This window comes from Aethalodelphis obliquidens, unplaced genomic scaffold (genome assembly GCF_003676395.1).
Source record: "Aethalodelphis obliquidens isolate GAN/ISIS:26980383/991018 unplaced genomic scaffold, ASM367639v1 scaffold32, whole genome shotgun sequence".
In the NCBI taxonomy this organism is placed as follows: Eukaryota; Metazoa; Chordata; class Mammalia; order Artiodactyla; family Delphinidae; genus Aethalodelphis; species Aethalodelphis obliquidens.
The window spans coordinates 12,799,727-12,821,641 of NW_020837976.1; the positions used below are offsets into that span (position 1 = coordinate 12,799,727).

General features: G+C 39.9%; 1 protein-coding gene across 2 annotated transcripts in view; it reads left to right on the forward strand.

The window, feature by feature from the left end:
* MAPRE2 (microtubule associated protein RP/EB family member 2) overlaps nucleotides 1–21,915 on the forward strand; it is a 162,034-nt gene that overhangs the window by 72,809 nt on the left and 67,310 nt on the right. For both annotated transcript variants that reach the window (XM_027127728.1, XM_027127727.1), the window contains one exon: nucleotides 17,866–17,993. In XM_027127728.1, the coding sequence (XP_026983529.1) occupies nucleotides 17,866–17,993 (128 nt within the window). The remainder of the gene's footprint in view (nucleotides 1–17,865; nucleotides 17,994–21,915) is intronic.

A 21,915-nucleotide genomic window follows, 5' to 3' on the forward strand; every position in this document is an offset into this window, starting at 1 on the left:
AGGCCACAACAGTGAGAGGCCCGCGTACTGCAAAAAAAAAAAAAGTTACAATTATACTCAGTTGCTGAATTCAAATTCATTTTTAAAATATGTTTTAAAGTCTCTAAGTTAAATTAATCTTAGGAACCTAGAAACTAGGCATGGGGGCAGGATGGGGAGGCACTTTGCCAAATTTCATCCATTCAAATTGACTCAAATACTGGTCAGTTTTTAGCATACACATTCACTCTGGAACTCACGTCATTTACTCCCCGAATGCCTTTAGACTTTCCTGTCTCTAGTAACACCTCTATTTAGTCAAGTTGTTCATAAAGTCTTCTCATTAGTAATTTCCTTTCCCTTAATAATTTCTGAGTGCTCATCAATCAACTGTTATTTTTCTGTCTTTATCCCACGTTTAACAAAACATTCCAAATTCAGCAGGGACCACAATCCCCCACGTTTGTTAAACTACAACAGTATATTAAATTTTGTCCTTTGCTCCTGGGGGGCCTCATACCGTAGAACTGCAGAATCAAAACAGGAGGCTTCAATTCAAGTAACTGCTATACATCCAACTCTTTCCTAGACCCAAGGGTCTGACTGTGTATCTGCCCCTCTGGTATTTCTGTACCTGATTCAGTTTGAACATGGCACAGTTCTTATCCACTTTTTCCTCACATGCTCAGTACCTGCACTTCCTTTTGAGAATCATAGTGTTCTTACACTGATGGCTGGAAATGTTTTAACTTTTGACCTGTGAAAAGGCAGCAGATAGGAGAGTGGAGAGGTACTGCAGGTTAAGAGTGAGTGAGTGTGTGTGTGTGTGTGTGTGTGTGTGTGTGAACTGATTTTTGTCAGGGGCTGTTGGGTATTTTGATGCAAGTCTATCAGCCCTTTCTTCGTTCCCATAAATAAATAGTAAATGAGTTTATTGGCTTAAAACAGACAAACAAACAAAACTTTTCTACTCCAATACAAGGCAGATAGGATTGGTGTTTGGTTGCCCAGACAAGAGTAGCAGGAAACTAGGGAAGGGGAAAGAAGGATGAACACTGACTCTGGGGTGGAATTGTAGGCAGATAGCGGGGAGTTTATTCTCTGGCCTAAATGAATCATTTCACCTGGGAAAGGAAGTTTGGGGAATGATGGCCTGGGGAACTGGTGATGAAATAGTGCTCCAAGTTTTGATGGTATTTCCTCACTGCTACACCAGTTTGGCTGAACGTGACTAATCTTAGACAGAAATTTCCATTTCCTGTGCTCATGACTTGCAGCCATCTTGGATGTAATTCACAGGATGTCCTCTGGGGTTGGGGAGTGGGTTTGAGGTCCAAAGCCAATCAGTACCTTGTCAACTAAAGGTGGTATTTAAGAAGTGTAAGGAAAGAATTAAGAAGAGTGGGTGGCATGGACAGGGCTGGGGGTATGTGGGTGTATATCATCCATTTTAGAGTTAAATTCACTGGGACATATTTTAACACTGGCCTGTACTTCCCTTTTTCTTTTGGGCTTAATTTTATTGGTACTTCAGTTTCCATTTCCGTTTCAGAATGTTCTCGTAAATTTAAAAATGAATTTTGCCACAGTGTAAATACAGACCTTTGGATAGGCACCAGTCTCTGAGAGTGAGATACCCAGAGATCTGTGTTTGGTATTTGTTTTTTAAGAAATTGGTTTTTTTAAACACATAGTCAAGGCATCAATCTGAAGCCTTTTATTAGTTGAAAAAAATTATAAGCAGTAATAGTGTACGTGGTCTCTGTCCATTTTGACTAAGCTACCACAGAAAGAAAATTGAGAGACTTGAGTCCAAGATACGTAGTAACTAGAAATGCAAAATGTGGTGATTCCTAAAATATTAGCATGGCTTATATGTTACAGCTGGCAGGTTTTTGAGCCAAAACTCATTCCCAGCATTAAACTGAGTAAAACTAGTTACCCAAATCTCTCCATTTCAGGCTCTTCTTCAGGAAAACTTATGTTAAAAGGTCATCTTGGTTAAAGGGAAAATGTACAATGAGGACTAAAAAAGGAAGAATGGTTTTTATTCAAGGCCACAGTGGTATTCACACTTGGAGGTCTGTCTTCTTCTCACTTACTCTCGTGACATCATAAAACCCGAGAGCAGAAAGGGACTTGGTTGAGGGCAGGATTCCTGGAATCAGCCCTGGGTCCAGATCCCAGCTCTTGCATTTAATAACTGTGACTGGGCGAGTGCCTAACCCTCCCCGAGTCTGTGTACCTTCTCCTCCATCATGGCATAAATGCAGTAGTCACATAGCATTGTCGTGAAGACTAAATGAGAAGATGAGTGTTAACGACGTACTCCTGGGAAGGAAAGGAGATCCAAAGAGGTTAGGCACATGTGCCCAAGTTCGCCTAGCTGGTTGGTGGTAGCTCTGGGGTTAGAAGCCAGATCAGCGGTCTCATGAAGCTGAAATGTGTACAAATAGTGAGCGCGCTTTTCATCCTGGTGTTGGAGACATGAAGAATGGCATGTTTCTCTACTCCCTTCTTTCTTTTAGACAGCAGACACCAGAGTCCTTTAGTTCACTCAACCCTAATTTATCCTCACCTGACCATCTCACACAGCACTAGAGACGTGTATTGACAGTTGGCTTACATGGCATGATTTCAGGAACCCTGTAACTTTCTCCTCCCCACGAAATTCTCCCTCACATGCATCCATTCGGGTTTTATTTACTGTGCACCCACTATGTGCCAGGCACTGCTCTAGACATAGGAGACACACGGTAACAAAATGTATTCTATAAAGAACCTGCCTTCATAGAGCTAACTTCATTAGGGCAAGAGGTAGCGGACAGACAGTAAACTAACGGGATAATCACAGCTTGTGTTAGTATCACGGAGGAAAGAACAGGTGGTGGAGGAGTACCTGGAGGAGGCCACTTTAGAGTGTGGTCAGGGAGGGCTTGCTGAGAAGGTGACATTTGAGCTGAACCTGAAGCATGAGATGTAACCCATGGTGCCAAGTGCTGGGAATGACCCCTTCCTTCGCGTAAGACCTTGAGCCCCAATTATCCCTAAGGATCAACGTTGAAGCTGTCATCCCTCATTTGTTTTTTATTACGCGAAGTTTTCAGGAAGTCACACAGCTGAGGATGAGAAGTACCTGAGGAGGAATCAGCACCACCAAGAGCACAAAATAGTTCAGAACCGGAGGTGGGGGGCACTTCTAACAAAATTTGCCCCCCACCCGGCTTTGCCTGGTATTGGTGGTGTGTTCATGCAGTCATCACATACTCTTCTGCTACGTCTTACGCACCTGGTTTTATGCAGGGGGCATTAGCAACTGAGCATGACCGCCCACCATGGTGGCAGCAGCACCCATGCCCTGAAGGGTTGACCCGAGGTCATGCGGGGTGGGGGAGGCTTGGGACTGGAAATGACTTAGGATCATGGGAGAGAGCTAAGGTCAGGGTGAGAAGGAACAGGGCCAAGTAGGGCTAGGAAAGTTAAACAGAAGGCATATGGTCCAGATCGAGTGGATGTACCCGGAGCCAAGTTGAGGAGGGGCGGGGGGACTGGGCAAAAGTTGGTGCCCTGAGGAGGCCAGCCAAGCCTGTGGCATGGGAATGAGCTCTGGGTCATTGAAGTTATTTTCAGAGCATGGACCAAGCCACTCACTGTTTGAAACAGATGGACATTTAGGCAAATGTAATCAGTTATAATCAGTTGCATTTCTGACCATATGGCGTGTGTGTGTGTGTGTGTGTGTATGTGTGCTTATGGCTTTAAACTTTTTGCTTCCGTTATACGCAGTTGAATTTCATTCATGTCCGTGAATGTTATGAATGCCACAAAAAACTTTTAGAATTCCCAAATTTCTTCACTCCTTGGATAAGAGCCAAGTTTCCAAGTCATTTCAGGGCCGTAGCAATTGACTGTTAATTCTGAATTTAAAAACCCAAACCCTTTATATGCTGGGTTTTTTTTTTTAACAAATCAATTAATATTTTACTTAGCATGCAATTTTAACACATTGAATAAATGAACGCAAATCGTCTATGTCTTTCATCATTCAGCATGACCTCAAAATCTCAGACAAGCTAAACAACCACTCTCTGGACCTTAGGGGGTGGAGCCATGCAGGAGTGTTTTTTTGTTTTGTAATTTATTGAAGTCTAGTTGATCTACAATGTTGTGTTAGTTTCAGGTGTACAGCAAAGTGACTCCGTTATACTTATATGTGTATGCTATCTTGAAAATTGCATTTCTGTTTCATCTCCTTACAATATTGGGGGGTAGCCAAGCTAAGGAGCCACCTACTGAATAGTACCTGGTGGGGTTCACGCAGATAACCACAAGGCTGTTAAGTGGAGGTTGATTTTCAAGGCTAGTTAGAGAGTCTCCTTTTGCAGGCGGTTGGAGAATCTGTTGTAATCATATTCTGTTTTTAAAAAATAGTCCTTGGAATACTTGGTGATATGGCAGGAAGGAGCTTGATCTCTGTTTTTAAAAGGAACAGTTAATGGTAGATGGGATGGACACCCTGCAAAAGGGTATTATTTTCTGTTCATTCTCTCTGGGAGATGGCAATGATTAGCTGGAGGTAGGACCTCTGATTGTGAGACGACATGGAGCTTTGCGCCACAATTAAAAGCATTATCATCAAGCGGTGGATGATAACGAAGGGCACGTTAATAGTCGCAATGGTAGGCCGCTTGGAAGAGCCTGGAAAAAAGAGCAGGCTAATGTGCCCTCTGATAAAACTCATATTTTATGCAATGTTTCTCTAAGCAGCTTAGTATTAAAGTTCTTTTACACTGGTTTTCTTCACTAGCTCTAAATGGTGAATAGCCTAATTTCGAGGAAAAATCAGTATATTTCACATCCTGTGTTTTAATAAAATATATGCATTTTATAATTGTGAGTGTATCTTGACGCTTCTCTGCTGTCCTTGTCTAAAGTTAGTACTGCACCCAGGCCTCTGCCCCCGCTGAGCTCTCTGGGGAGGGTTGGTGCCTGGAAGAGTCCGTTTTGCGTTGTCTGTCTCGTCCCATAAGACAGTCGTAGAGCCCTGTAAAAATAAAACAGATGCACGTCTGCCCACGGTGGCTTAAGTGTGTTATTATTACCTGAAGACAATAAATGACCCCTGAAATTCCCCTCCCAGCCCTAGAGTCCATGCAGCCATCCATTATTCCACAAGTTAAGTGGAAGCCTTAATACCCAATTTTCAATGAAACTCAGTACAGTTTCCAGAATGTCTCTCCAGGGAGATTTCATCTTGTCAGTGTTTGTCTTTCAGAGACCCTCTGTGACTCCAGCTTCCCTCCATCCTGATCTCCCTCCCCAACCAAATACTGTCCCCCTGCCCCCATATTTTGGGTCGCAAATAAAGAGCAAATGATGAATCGAGAATTATCTGGAGATGCTCTTTCTTTGGTGAGATGTTTAAATCCTCCTCCTCACGGTATTGAATCTGGAGAATGAATTATGCACAGCTGAAAGGTGGAGAAGTTTCTGGTTCAGGGGACACTTACCAGTTACTCCCAACGGATGCCCAGTTCCTTATCAGGGACAGCCACAGGGATTTCACATCAGCCTTTTGTGAGGAGGGAGCCAGGAAGCAGACACTCAGGCAGAATCTATTTCTGTTGTTACAAAGCTTTGCAGAGGAAAACTCACATTTAAGTGAATGTCTGCCATTGCGACCCAATCTCTTCATCCCCCCTCAGGTTGATGAACAACTTTTGGAGTTCCTTCCTTTGTCTCCATGTTTAATCAGTGGGTATAAATATACACTTCTTTTCTTCAGTGTATATTTACAGGTTACTTTAGAAAGATGCCACTTGTAAGAGAAGGAAATAATTCATTTTTAGATCAGTGATTGTCTTGATCTCTTTTTAAACTCTTATCATAATACTTGTGGGTCCATAGAAGTGTTTGCAAAATGGCTATTTCTGTTAGGATGACCCCCCCCCCCAAATTTCTTTCTGAGTAAAAAGCCACATTTACGAGTGTGTTTGAAATAATGCACCTCCCTTTACCTAGTATGTAGGAACAGGCCAACCTTGACAATGTTAAAAAATATGAACCAAAGAACAGCCCTGTGGGAAGGGAATTAAAGGTGAGGCCTTGACACCAAGTGTAAGTCCAGTGATTGGTAAAGAAAGTGTTCTTGTGACTCACAGGTACTTCTCCACCCTGACATATATGGAGACTTCAGAGCCGTTTTGGTCAGCAGGACATGGCTTCCTACGAAGCATTGATACCTTTAGACGTTACTTAAGAAACCACTCAGATTATAGATGATTAATGGACTTCAGAAATCCTTATGTGCCCAAGCTCAAAGATGTGTTTCCCAGGTGAAAGAAAAATGCCATTATTCTTCATACTTCTTTTCCAGTCTGTTCTTTGTTTTGTAACTGGGTAGAGGGTAGATTGCATGTGTCGGTCTTAGGCTGGTGGAGGTGGATTACTTCCCCCAGTGAAAATACAGATTGTTATGAGAGAGAGAGAAGAAAGATGGTCACAGACATGAGTATAGTTGTCAGTTGTCAGCGCAAAATTGTGTGAACAGAGTATATTGCCATGGGGGGGGCGGTGAATTTACAGAACATTTTATATTGAACATGAAATTTCCAGTTGTGTATAGACTCCTTTAGGGAATGAAATAAAGAAAGTAACTTAAGTCAGGGTGTGTGGGGTGGGGTGGGGGAGCGGGGGGGGTTGGCTTTTAAAGGTTCAGCTTCAAAATGCGTTTGGGGTAAATCAAAGCCAAACAGAGCCTACTTACAGAGCAGCAGACAGAAGTCAACCACTTACGGAAGGCAGTTCTTCTGCAGATGGTCGTGTCTAAACTTGGGAATTCTGGCAAACTCAGACGATAGTTGTGAAAAAAAAATCAAAATCAAAATAGGTTCCATATGCCTCAGTCCCAAAATTAATTTCTCAAGCCCCTCTCCTTACAGCCACGCACCCAAAACAGCATCAGAGCCAGGGTCCTGAGACACCTGGTTTATTGTGAGCCCTGCTGAAAAAACACTGCGTTTTCCTCCAAATGGAGTGATCAGTCATGTTTCCCCTTAAATGTACACAGTGTGGCTGTGGTCTATTGGTAAGGGTGGGGCGGAGAGATGAAATGAATTACATAAGAAATAATTCCGGTTGAAGGGCACATATAATGCTAGCTATGACATTTTACGTGTTTGCTACATTTTGAAGAGACACTCCTCTGGAATAATGAATAAACCTTGCCCAGTTTGTTCTTGGACACAACTGTGGACTATTTTGTAACTGGTTTAGGGGCCCATGACTAGTAAGGTGGTAGAATCCATGTTTTGGTTTCCACGGTTCGGGGCTTGCCAAGTCTTTATCCAGGCTTTGTTCAGTAGGCGAACTCAAGTCTCAGTCCATAAAATTCCTTTTGTTTCAGTAGCAGAAATGTAATTTCTCATTTCTATGGCTGAGCGACTGCTGCAAGGCATAAACTTGCCGTACGTTTCCTGCCCGCACCCCCAAGTGCTGAATACAAGATTGAAATGGGGCAAAATCAACACACTGGCCCTCAGCCTGAGGCTGGCCTTTTTCTGAAGTCACATGTGTCAGTGGTCACTATCCACAGACAAGCCAGAAATACGACTTCACCTGCTTGAGGTATGAAGGGATTTTCATTTTTCTGGGTTTTTGTTTCTCTCACTTGTAAAAATAAAATATATATATATACATATATATATACACATATATATATATATATATATATATATATATAGAGAGAGAGAGAGAGAGAGAGAGAGAGAGAGAGAGAGAGTGCCAGCTTCCCAGAAGAGAGAGAGTGCCAGCTTCCCAGAAAGGTATTTGGACATTCACAGAAATTGTGTAAACTACATGGTGATTATTGGTTTACTTTCAAGAAGAAGCAATGGATGCAAATTCATTTTGTAAAATTTATTTTATTGAAGTATAGTTGATTTACAATGTTGTGTTAATTTCTGCTGTGCAAATTCATTTTAAAATAAAATTTCAATGCCATTTTCAAAATATGTGACCCAGAGACTGACATGCCAGAAAATTGTCCCTTACCTACTGCTCTCAGTGCTTTTGTACTTACCAGGTTTTAAACACATAGTGATCTGGTTAAAGTTCCGACTGAAAGCCACAAATAAGAGGACAGTGCTTTGACTTCCTTTTTTACAAGGATGACAATGAGAGAAATGCTTGTTCTAAAGAACAGATGTCAGGTCATCGAAGAATAAACAGTTATTTCTGTGGAAGATATAACGCTGAAGATCCAAACAGAATAAACCATGCACAGTGCATTGGCTCCTTATTCTGTAGGATTCGGTATTACCTTACCTTTCGTAGCCACTTACTTTGCTTGCCTGAGTCTCTGGAAATTACTCAGTACATTTTAAAAAAATTAATATTTCAAAGTGTTTTAATTCATACCTTCAAAAGGACTAGGAATCCACATTTGTCAGGGAAGAATACAGTTCCTGACCGGCTCCCCTCATGGGATTTTTTCAAGAATCAAAACGGAAGCATGGAATCACTTTAACTCTAAAATGATAGAAAACTTCCTTTTGTTATCCACACAACACTTCTGAAGAATAAGCAGGGACCAGTACTTTCACCTTTATATTGTAATATAGGTTGACATCCAGGAAATTATAAGGAAATCTTCAGATTCTAGTGGATATCTACAGAAGAGCTAAGACTGTTAAACTCCACCAACCCTGAGTTTAACATTTGGAAAAATATAAATTTTCTTCTACAAACTGTTGAGTCAACTTGAATAATTTAGGCTTGAAGGTATTGAAGTTGCACCTGTAGAAAGAAAAAGTTTTCTTTTTTCTGAAGGAATTAGGGGGAGAAAAAAGTGGATGGGCAGAGCAGGAATAGAATTCTTTTTCCACGTTAGCTGCCCCCTCACTTACTAGAGGTTGGGAAGAGCACTTCCCTCTCCGCAGAGAGAGAATCAGGACTCAGCTCACCCTCCTAAAACCTGAAGGTGCCACACATTTGGATGGGGAACTAATAAAGGGAGTGACAGATAACCACAAAGTGAAATGAATTTAGAAGTATCTTGGTAAAATTCGGAGCAAGATCGATGATAAGAATATTCTAATCAGCATGGATGGTAAATAGAAATTAACTGTGTTGAGTCCATTGCTGTTAATTTGAAGTAGGTATGGAAATCTGTTTAATGTGTTGTTAATGTTTTATTTTAGAAAATGTAAGGAACTGTTCCTAACCTTGACTGGTTCACCCTTACTCTGTCCTCTATCCTAGTTTTCCCACAGGTCCCTTAACAATGGTTGTTTTTACTGCAGGGTTTCTAGGGATTGCAGTTGTGTCAGATGGAGATGGGGATGTGGTAGAGGTTAGAGTGGTGAGTCTAGTAACTAATTAACTGGAGTATTCATAAAACAAAAATCAGGTGCTATTCCACTGTTTACCTGGTCATCTTAATGAGCTCCTTGAAGGCAGATAATGCTTTGCTTGCTGTTGTGAGCCGACTGTCTTGATATGAAAGGATTGTTGTCCTTTGGTGAACGTTGTCAATAAAGGTGCAGAAAAGAGTGTGATTCATCGACAGAACCTGCAGCAAATGACTTGCTTCCTTGTTCTTATGGATTTTTTAAAAGCTATCATAACTCTTCTACCTGCCCTTTGGTTGTACCTTTCTTTCTATTTAACCACAGAACATCTTTACTCACTTATATATGGATTATCTTTCTAAAACACAGATCTGATTGTGTCTGTCCCACTTTGCGTTTAGTTTTGTTTTTAAGTCATCTAGAGCAAAAATTTCATCCCAACTTGGCTTAATGCCATCTGGCACAATTCTGGGCCTTGGTACCTCCTCCTCCATCAATACATCGCCTGGTAAAGCAAAAGCTTCTCACTACTGCCTATAGGCAAAGCCATTAGAAAAGTACGCGAACTGCCAAAAGTTATGCCAGTATGTGAAAATTATACCAGACTGTCCAAAACACTTAAAATTTTGAATTTTTTTCTGAGGTTTTATGTAATATACATAGTTGATTTTAAAAATTGACTAGTAACTAAAAGCAAATGGTTTTGTTTACTAAGTGATAGACTAAAGAAAACAGTGGAAGTTATTAACCAAAAAATGAAAAACCTTTTAATAATGTTATGGAAAAGCAGTTACTGTAGTCACATTATCTGGGATGTCAGTGACATGAGTTTTTTTAGATCTTCAGGGCAAGAGAATCTAGAGACAAGGGTGCTTCTGGGGATGGGTGGATATTTATTTTTATACCTATATGTGACCGCCTGGAGGGGTGGGATAGGGAGGGTGGGAGGGAGGGAGACACAAGAGGGAAGAGATATGGGAACATGTGTATATGTATAACTGATTCACTTTGTTATAAAGCAGAAACTAACACACCATTGTAAAGCAATTATGCCCCAATAAAGATGTTTAAAAAAAAAAAGTAGGAAAGCAATATGTAGAAAAATCGAGAAATTAAAACATGTTAACAATTAAAAAATAATAATAATAATAATAAAATCTTTACTTAGCACTTTAAGTAAAAAGCAGATTTTTGTTGCTTTAGGATTAATAAGAATTCCAAACACAACTGTTTCATAAATGTATAGATTTTTGTGTAAAACCCGTAAGACTAGATTTTTCTGTCCTATATAGTCCTGCTTAAAAATATTATCTCTAAATACCATTTGTGACCAAAGGAATAAGGAATCCTTGGAGAAATGACTGGTTTTAGGTCTAAGGCAGCAAAGGTACAAGTCAAGCCTGAAGCATTTTGTCATACCAGAAAGCAGGGAAGTTAGCAAAGACTACTAGGATTTTCTCAAAAGAACCTAGAAACCAGTTTGAATAAAGGCATAAACTGCATTGGATTGAAACGTATCAAATGTGTTTAAATCCATGAGTTCATAATTACACTTAAAAAATAAAAACCTCATTGGTCGTGTTTGGAGAATATTAGGAACTTACCTCATTGTTTTGAAAATCTGTAAATAAAAGGAAAGAATCGGGCATCTATCTTGCCTTTCCTATATGCTCAGTATCTCAAAGGGCAAATTTCTGTTTGTAGAATTATTCTAGCTAATAAATCAAGAATGAATAGAAGAAAAGAGAGAGGATTCAAATAAACAAAATAAGAAATGAAAGAGGAGAAATAACAACCAATACTGCAGAAATACAAAAAATCATAAGAGAATAGTATGAACAATTATATGCCACCAGATTGGGCAACCTAGAAGAAATGGACAAGTTTCTAGAAACATACAGCTCACCCAAACTGAATCAAGAAGAAGTAGATAATTTGCACAGACCGATCACTAGAAGTTAAATAGAATCTGTAATTTAAAAAACTCCCTGAAAACACAAGTCCAGGACCAGATGTCTTCACTGGGGAATTCTACCAAACATGCAAAAAAGAACTTATACTGATCCTTCACAGATTCTTCCAAAAGACTGAAGAAGAGGGAACACTCCCTAAGTCATTCTATGAAACCACCATCACCCTGATGCCAAAACCAGACAAAGACACTACCAAAAAAGAAAATTACAGGCCAATATCTTTGATGAATGTAGATGAGGAAATCCTCAACAATATATTAGCAAACTGGATCCAACAACACATGAAAAGGATCATACACCATGATCAAGTTGGATTCATCCTAGGGTCATGAGGATGGTTCAACATGTGCAAATCAATTAGTGTGATACACCACATCAACAAAAGAAAAGACAAAAACCACATGATCATTTCAATAGATGCAGGGAAAGTATTTGATGAAATTCAACATCCATTCATGATAAAAACTCTCACCTAAATGGGTATAGAGGGAACGTATTTCAACATAATAGAAGCTATTTATGACAAACCCACAGCCAACATGACACTCAACAGTGAAAAGCTGAAAACCTTTCCACTAAATTCTGGAACAAGGCAAGGTGCCCACTCTCACCACTTCTATTCAACATAGTATTGGAAGGCCTAGCCACAGCAGTTGGACAAGAAAAAGAAATAAAAGTCCAAATTGGAAGGGAAGTGATACAATTGTCATTATATGCAGATGACATGAAACTCTCTATAGAAAACCCTAAAGACTCCACACAAAAACTATTAGAACTGATAAACAAATTCAGCAAGGTATCAGGATACAAGATTTATATACAGAAATCTGTTGTGCTTTTTTACACTAATAATGAAGTATCAGAAAGAGAAAGAAAAAGAAATCCCTTTTAAAATTGCATCAAAAATAAAAAGACTTAGGAATAAAACTGACCAAGGAGGTTAGAGACTTACAGGCTAAGAGCTATAAAACATTGATAAAGGAAATTGAAGATCATTCAAAGAAATGGAAAGGTAGCTCATGCTCTTGGATTGGAAGAATTAATATTATTAAAATGGCCATACTACCCAAAGCAATCTACAGATTTAATGCCATCCCTATCAAATTACCCATGACATTTTTCACACAACTAGAACAAATAATCCTAAAACTTATATGGAATCACAAAAGACCCAGAATTGCCAAAGCAATCCTGAGGAAAAAGAACAAAGTTGGAGGCATAACCCTCATGGATTTCAGACAATACTACAAAGCTACAGTAATCAAAACAGTGTGGTATTGGCACAAAAACAGACATATGGATCAATGGAACAGAATAGAGAGCCCAGAAATAAACCCATATACCTACGGTTAACTAGTGTTCGACAAAGGAGGCAAGAATATAAAATGGAGAAAAGACAGTCTCTTTAGCAAGTGGTGTTAGGAAAGCTGAACAGCCGCATGTAAATCAGTGAAGTTAGAACACTCTCTTACACCATACACAAAAATAAACTCAGACTTTCCTGGTGGCGCAGTGGTTAAGAATCTCCCTGCCAATGCAGGGGACACGGGTTCAAGCCCTGGTCCAGGAAGATCCCACATGCCACAGAGCAACTAAGCCCGTGCGCCACCACTACTGAACCTGTGCTCTAGAGCCTGCGAGCCACAACTACTGAGCCCACGTGCCACAACTACTGAATCCCATGCACCTAGAGCCTGTACTTTGCAACAAGAGAAGCCACTGCGATGAGAAGCCCGTGCACCACAACGAAGAGTAGGTCCCGCTCACCACAATTAGAAAAAGCCCACACACAGCAACAAAGACCCAATGCAGCCAAAAATAAATAAATAAATTTATAAAAAATAAATAAACCCAAGATGGCTTAAAGACTTAAATATAAGATGTGACACTATAAAGCTCTTAGAAGAGAATATAGGCAAAACATTCTCTGACATAAATCGTAGCAATACCTTCTTAGATCAGTCTCCTAAGGTAATAGAAGTAAAAGCAAAAATAAACAAATGGGACCTAATCAAACTTATAAGCTTTTGCACAACAAAGGAAACCATAAACAAAACGAAAATACAATGGGAGAAAAGATTTGCAAACAATGCAACTGACAAGGGCTTAATTTCCTAAATATACAAACAGCTCATGTAGCTCAATATCAAAAAACAAACAACCCAATACAAAATGAGCAGAAGATCTAAATAGACATTTCTCCAAAGAAGACATATAGATGGCCAATAGGCACATGAAAAGATGTTCACCATTGTTCATTATTAGAGAAATGCAAGTCAAAACTACAATTAGGTACCACCTCACACTGGTCAGAATGGCCATCAACAAGAAGTCTACAAATAATAAATGCTGGACAGGGTGTAGGGAAAAGGGAACCCTCCTACACTGTTGGTGGGAATGTAAATTGGTGCAGCCACTATGGAGAACAATATGGAGGTTCCTTAAAAAACTAAAAATAAAGTTACCATATGATCCAGCAATAACACTCCTGGGCATATATCCAGGAAAGAGGAAAACTCTAATTCGAAAAGATCCATGGACCCCATTGTTCATAGCAGCACTACTTATAATAGCCAAGACATGGAAGCAACCTAAGTGTCCATCGACAGGTGTGGGGGTGTGTGTGGGGGTGTGTGTGTGTGTGTGTGTGTATAAAATGAAATATTACTCAGCCATAAAAAATGAAATAATGCCATTTGCAGCAACATGGATGGAGCTAGAGATTATCACACTAAGTGGAGTTAAGTCTGACAGAGAAAGACAAATATCACATGATGTCACTTACATGTGGAATCTAAAAAAAAAAAATGCAACTGAACTTATTTACAAAACAGAAACATACTCACAGACATGGAAAACAAACTCATGGTTACCAAAGGGAAAAGGGGCAGGGGGAGGGATAAATTAGGAGTTTGGGATTAACATGTACACACTAGTAAGTATAAAATAGATAAACGACAGGGACCTACTGTAGAGCACAGGGAAATATATTCAATAACTTGAAATAACCTATAATGGAAAAGAATCTGAAAAGAATACATAGGGATATATATGTATGTATGTATGACTGAATCACTTTGATGTATACAACATTATAAATCAACTATACTTCAATTTAAGAAAAAAGAATGAATAATAGAATATCACTTTGAAGTCTCTAAAGAGTTGTTGGACCTAGGCAGATACCATCAGTGGCTAACTATATCACTTAAGGAGTCAATCAGACAGTATGTGCCTCCTGATGGAAGTTGAAACACTGCATGAAATAGTCTTGTCCCCTCTCCTCCATTAGAACTTGAATCAGAGCAAGCTTCTAGGTCAAATTACCAGTTTCTGGGAATACAAGGGAGAGAAGAATATGTTAAAAGGCACCAATGGAATGCAGCGAGAAAAATCTAGATTGTGGAAATTCTACAAGACAAACAACCCATTCCTTCAATAACAGTTTTTTTAAATGCAAGGGAAATATTAGAAATGGAGAAGAAACCTATAGATAAAAGAAAGTACATATCAAAGAATCACAATGTATGAATTTTATTTGAATTCAGATTCAAACAAATTGAAACAATTATAATGCATATTTGATGGTATTAAGAAATTTTATTTTTAGGTATGATAATGCTGTTGTTTTGTTTTCTTTTTAATGTCCTTATCTTTTAGAGACACATACAAAAATACTTAGAGGTGAGATCATATAATGCTTGGCATTTACTTCAGAGTAATCTGGCTTGGGAGATGGAGGGTGGGAGGATGGGAGTGTTGATGGGAATATAAATGAAACAAGATTGGCCAAGTATAGATAATTGTTGAAACCAAGAAGTGAACACAACTGATTTGTTATTCTGTTCTCTCTCCTTTTGCATATATCAGAAAACTTTCAAAATAGAAGTGTATATATATATATATATACACACACATTTTATAAAAAATTATGTGTGGTATAATTGTACAAAATTAGTAAAATTGCAAAATTTCAACCAGATTTAAATATTAAAAAGAATTTGTTACCACTGTACACCTATTAGAATGGCCAAAGTCCAAAATACTGACAATACCAAATTTTGGTGAGGATATGAAGCAATAGGAACTTTCCTTTATTTATTTATTTATTTTATTTTATTTTTTGGCTGCGTTGGGTCCCCGCTACTGCGCGTGGGCCCCCTCCAGCAGCGACGAGTGGGGGCCACCCTTCGCCGCTGGTGCGCAGGCCTCCCACCGTGGTGGTCTCCCCTGCTGCAGAGCACGGGCTCCAGGTGCGCGGGCCCAGCAGTCGTGGCTCACGGGCTTCAGAGCGCAGGCGCACAGGCCTAGTTGCTCCGTGGCATGCGGGATCCCCCCCAGACCAGGGATCGATCCTGTGTCCCGTGCACCGGCGGGCGGATTCTCAACCACTGCGCCACCAGGGAAATCCCAGAACTTTCTTCTTTTTTTAATGTTCATAATGACTTTATTTATAATAGCCCCAAACTGTAAACAACCCAAATGTCCATCAACAGGTAAATGAATAAACAAACTCAATATATACATACAATGGAACACTACTCAGCAATGAAAAGGTGTGAACTACTGATATACAGTGCAGCATGGATCTCACGGTTTTATGAAAGAAGCCATACAAATGTATATACTATGTGATTCTATTTATAGAAAATTCTAGAAAATGCAAACTAGTCTATAGTAACTTTCATTCATTGCTGTTGGGAATGCAAAACGGTGCAGCAACTTTGCAAGACAGTTTGGTAATTTCTTATAAAATTGAACATACTCTTACCATTGCAACCCATTAGTCATGCTGTTTGGTATTTACCCAAATGAATGAACACTTATAAAAACCTGCACATGTATATTTGTAGCAGCTTTATTCATAATTGCCAAAACTTGATGGCAACCAAGATGTCTTTCAGTAGGTGAGTGGTACATTGAGACAGTGCAGTATTATTCAGCTCTAAAAAGAAGTGAGCTCTTAAGCCATGAAAAGGCATGGAGGCACTTTAAATGTGCATTACTGAAGGAAGCCAGTCTGTGGTTCCAACTATGTGACATTCTGGAAAAGGTAAAACTATGGAGACATTAAAAGAAATCAGTGTTTTCCAGGAATGGTGGGAGGGAGGGATGAATCAGCAGAGCACAGAGGATTTTTAGGGCACTGAAGCTGTTCTGTATGGTACTACAGTGGTGGATACACGGCACTGTACATTCGTCACAGCCTGCACAATGTATAACACCAAGAGTGAACCTAATGTAAACTATGGAACCTGGGTGATAATGTATCATTGTAGGTTCACCAATTTTAACACGTACCAGCCGGTTGGGGAGATTGGAGGGGACCAGTGGAGGACAGGGGGGTATGTGGGAAAACTCTGTACATTCCACTCAATTTTGCAGTGAACCTAAAGCTGCTCTAAAAAATAAAGTTTATTAATTAAGAAAAGGAGACCAATTACACCAAACTCTAGCTATCAAAGCATTTTAAGCAAAACAAACCTTTTCTGTTACCTTTTCTATGGCCAATGTGTGCTCCTCCTGCGAAAAGTTGGGGGAAATAGTAAGTGTCATGAAATGGTCAGAAGGAGTATATTAACAATCATAGCTGAAAGGAAGACTTGTGCAGTCAGGCAGGACTTCCAGATTATCCAAATACTTTTTGTATATATTTTTTTTCAAGGCTTTATCCAAAGCTTTTAGAGACTGATAGAGATTATCAGGTGAGGACTTTTCTTCTTTTTTTTTTAATAAATTTATTTATTTATTTTTGGCTGTGTTTGGTCTTCGTTGCTGCACGCAGGCTTTCTCTAGTTGCGGCGAGTGGGGGCTACTCTTCATTGCGGTGCGCGGGCTTCTCATTGTGGTGGCTTCTCTTGTTGCGGAGCATGGGCTCTAGGCACGCGGGCTTCTGTAGTTGTGGCATGTGGGCTCAGTAGTTGTGGCGCACAGGCTTAGCTGCTCCGCGGCATGTGGGATCTTCCCGGACCAGGGCTAGAACCCATGTCCCCCGCATTGGCAGGTGGATTCTTAACCACTGTGCCACCAGGGAAGTCCCAAGGATTTGTTTTCTAATGGAGTGTATTTGTAACCTGTTTCTAAAGTGAATTTCCTTTTCTCTAAAGCTGATAAAAAATATTCACTTTCTTTTTTTTTTTTTTTTTTTTTTTTGCCTGGGCCGCATGGCTCATGGGATCTTAGTTCCCCATCCAGGGATAGAACCCAGGCCCTTGGCAGTCAGAGCGTGGAGTCCTAACCACTGGACCACCAGGGAATTCCCCAACTTACCTTCTAAGTGACTCACTAAATTACATGAGAGATTAGGAATCTCAGAACCTGAAGAACATTTGAGTCAAGTTGAGGGAGACAAAAAATGATCCTGCACGAACAATATATGAGATTTAACCATATTATAGCAAACACGTAGAACAGAGACAAAGGGAAGAGAAAGGGCTTAGCCAGAGCAGGACTTTTACAAGCCTTAGAGTTCTGTCAGGGATCCAGAGCTTGAATGGATGTCTGTCATCTTTCTGAGTTACTTTTTTCCTTGTAGGTAAATAAACTTTGTTTGTTTTTTCTAGCTGGGGAATGGCAGTCAACGTGTATTCTACCTCGATAACCCAGGAGACTATGAGCCGACATGACATCATTGCCTGGGTTAATGACATAGTGTCTCTAAACTACACGAAAGTGGAACAGCTTTGTTCAGGTAAGAGACCCTTTTAAGTATTTACATAAACGTTTACTCCCTATCGTGTGGAATGGGATTCTGTGGACCACAGATGATGTATTTTGGATAGGAAAAAATATATGTATCCGTATTGATATGTAATTAAAGGGGGAAAGCCCAGATATAACTGAAGAACATATGGGGAAAATGATGGCCACCTAAGAGCATCGAGCCTCCACGACACGTTATGAATGGTCTCGCTTAAGCTCTGTAACTGGTCTCCCAGCCTCTTCTCTGTCACCCCCTGTCAGCCACCACATGTCTCCTCCTAATATGCAGATTGGGTCCTGCAACACCTCTCCTTAAAAACCTTCCAGGCTGCACATTGTCCTTCCTACAGGATAAAATCCACTCCTTGATGTGGCTGATAAGGTCCTTTCTGTTCTGGCTGCAATGCATCTCCTTGGTGTCATCATCCTCCACATCTCTCTCCCCTGTGCCTCAGTCCCACAAAATACTCTTTGTTCCCTAAAGACTCCTTCCCTTTTGCGTCCCACAGCTTTTTTTCAGTCTCCCTTTGCCCTTCTTTTCATTTGCAGTAAAATCTAATTCACACTTTAAAATCCAGCTCGGTTGTCACCCCCCCCCACCAAGGGTTCCCCAGGTCTCCCAGGCTCCACAGTGTTCATGGAGCGCTGTGCCCACCCTTGCAGAATAATGCATGCCGCACTGCGTTGGAAGGTCCAGCTCTTACTTCCCCGAAGGTACCCAGAGCCCTTGAGGACAGGACTGTGTTTCATCCTTTGTCATGTGTCTGCGGTGGCACCCTGCCTGCCTGCTATAAAGTAGGTCTGCAGGAAATGCGTATTGAGCTAAACTTGTTTTAAAAAAAAAAAAAAGATTTGACTTTAATGATAAAGTAGGAGCTTGTTAAAGAACATGTCACTAGTAAAGTAATTCATTCTTAGGTTAGAGTATTTATCAAAGAAATAGTCTTCCTTCGGGAACAGAAAGTATTTTCTTCTTGTGAACTAACAGGTAAGAGATTTCCTCTCTGCCTCTGGCTCTGACCGGATATGGTGTTACTAGAAACTATTACTGAAATGTATTCATGTGAAATCCCACGAGACACGATAGGTGCAAAATAGTCATCAGATAGAGCTGGTGCAGTGGTGTTGGGGCAGCAGAAGGGCGTTCTGCTGGCTTTCTCAGTGGGTCGCGTGTAGAAGGATTTCATGCGGTGCCGTCAGAATTTGCAACGCCCGCACTAGTCACTCTCCGATGTGCCCGAATCCAACCCCCCAGTGAATACACTCTCCGTTCTCCACATCTAGACTGGATTAGAATCGACTAGCGGACAGACTTCCCATCTGCTGACACCTCTTCTCCCATCACCATTTTCTCACGAGCAAGATGGTGAGGGTGGCCAGAACCTAGGCATTGCCTCACCCACCCTTTCTGCGCCCAGCCCTCTAATATCAATACTGTGATTTGTGAGGTCAATAATGGATGCTAACCGGCCAGTTCTTTGCCCTGCAGTACGAGCTAGAGAAAAGCTGACTTAGAATATGATGACACCCCAGATATGTGTTGTTGGCCTCTCGAAATGACTTCTAAAAGTTACTGACAGAAACAGCCCCTGTTGCACGCTCCTCAACTGCAAATCTCCACGCAGTCAAGTTTTCTGGTGCCGTTCTTGCTGTGCGTTCTGGAGCTCTCTAATATGTTATTTTTAATTTGCTGGAGGGAAATGCAACCCAGAGTGTTTTCTGTTATTAGCCATCCCTTTTCTGTTAATAGCAAGTACCACTTTATATTGTACTTGTGGGTCTGTTTCTCCATACGGCCTGACACATACTCTTCCGTCAGAAATGGCCATATTGGGATGAATGAAAATCAGTTGGAAACTGCTGTGGGGCAAAGACAAAACTGTGTATCTTTCCCATAAAGTGGCTGTATGTACCTGTGGATAAGCGTCATGGGGTTGGTTATCAAAGAAAAAGAGACACAGGAAGGAAGGAGATAAGAAAAAGAGTCATAGAGAAAATCGCCAGTCATGGGTCTAAAGTGTTGAAGGAGCCCATGAGGAGCTTCCTATGTAATGTACTTGGGGAGTTTTTGCTGACAAATGAAATGAGAAGCAAATTCGAATTTTTAGATACAGCAGTAATAAATGCTGGAGTGTATGTGTGCGTATATATGTGTGTGTATGTGTGTGTACCTATTATTTATATAAATATGTAAAATTTCTTTGCATATCTTTCAAATTTCACATAAGCCAAATCCAACAAAAATTTTGGTAGCATCTGTGAAGAGTTCTTGTACAGTTTCCTTAAAGAAGGCATTGGTGTGCATTTTATAGTCGTATGTAGCTATGTTGCTATCCAGCGTGGCTTGATGAAACCTGTAGAAACCATTTTGATCATGAGAATAGATAATTTCCGTTAGGATAACTCACTAGTTACCTAAGGTTACAAGGTTGATGGGTCAGAAGAATATTTAAATATATATTTATTTAAATTATATTTAAAGGTTCCTTTCTTTATTGAAATACGTTCTTTTGTTTGTCTTGGTTTTTTGTTTTTTGGATTTTTTTTTGTTTTTCTGTGGGTTTTTTTGGCTCAAAAACATGTCAGTGTCCACAGTAGAGAGACATGTCTTTTATTTTCGGCAGTGGTTTCATCAGAGTGTGAACTGCGGACCATGTGCATTTATAATCTTCTGAGAAGCTGCTTAAGAATGCAGGTTCTTGGGTTCATTCACCTTCTAAATCAGTGTCTCTGGATGTGTGAAGCCTAAAGTGTGCATTCTAACAAGCATCCCAAGTACTTCTGTGCTACAGCCAAGAGCTTGCAGTGCATCTTAGAGAGACTCCAAACCACTAAAAGTAAAGTTAAAACATCCAAAATTTATCTGGCACGATTTGCTCATTCATAATTTAGTCTGTGACTTTTCTCTTGCCTTCAGCAATTGCATTTAGCAGGAAGTGCTATCTTTTTATTTATTTATGAATTTATTTATTTATACCCTTCTTTGTTCTAGAAGACATTGAAGGCAGCTAGGACAATGCTATTAGGATAAGAACAAAACCAAATATTGGTGACCTAAATGATTTATCCTCAGCATACTTAATGAGTAGTCAGTCAGATTTCTTGGAAAATATCTTTTCCTTTCAGTTTCATTTTAATTTCTTTAGTTTACTCTGTGTGATATTGTTTTAGCAGTGTGTTGTGGAAAAACATACACAAAATACCTTCACGTATTTAACTGATTTTTTTTCTTGTTCAATAAAATTGTTCCTTACTCTTTTTCCTAAATGTTTATGTTCCAATCCTAGCAGTCCCCCTCTGGCATTTTTCCCCCATTTGCATTATTTCCTATTTCTTTTTTTAAAATTTCCAGCTAAGAGATTGCCCTCCAGCTAATATTAAAACTAACATCAGCTTCCTTTAGCTCATAAAGAACTGAAATACTGCTTCACGTGTGTGTGCCTTTTTCTGCAGAAATTTCTGCCTTTATATAACATCTCATTTGTTTCCATCTAAGCATTTTAAAAGCTTTTTAAAGGAGAGATGGTATGAGGTTTAACACTTAGAAACACGTTGCAGTAAGTTGCAAAAGAATGAAACTGACTGACTCTTTTCTCCTCTTAATTTTATCCCAAGGATGTAACCTTATGAAATTGTCTTTGGACGTGAAATCTGGGTCATACAGTCATATGCATATTTAGTTCACATTCATTTCTTGTGAACAGCAACCTTTACGTTTCAAGTGAAAAGCTGGACTGTATAAATGAACAGGCTGTCATTGGGTATGAATACTGCCTATAATAATATGACAGTATACGGCTTATCTACATTTGATTTGAAAATGAATATTTGTGGATTTCCCACGTTGGGATGGGGGATTGAACCACATGAAATACCAGATTTGTTTGGCTTAAAAATATTTTATGTGTTTA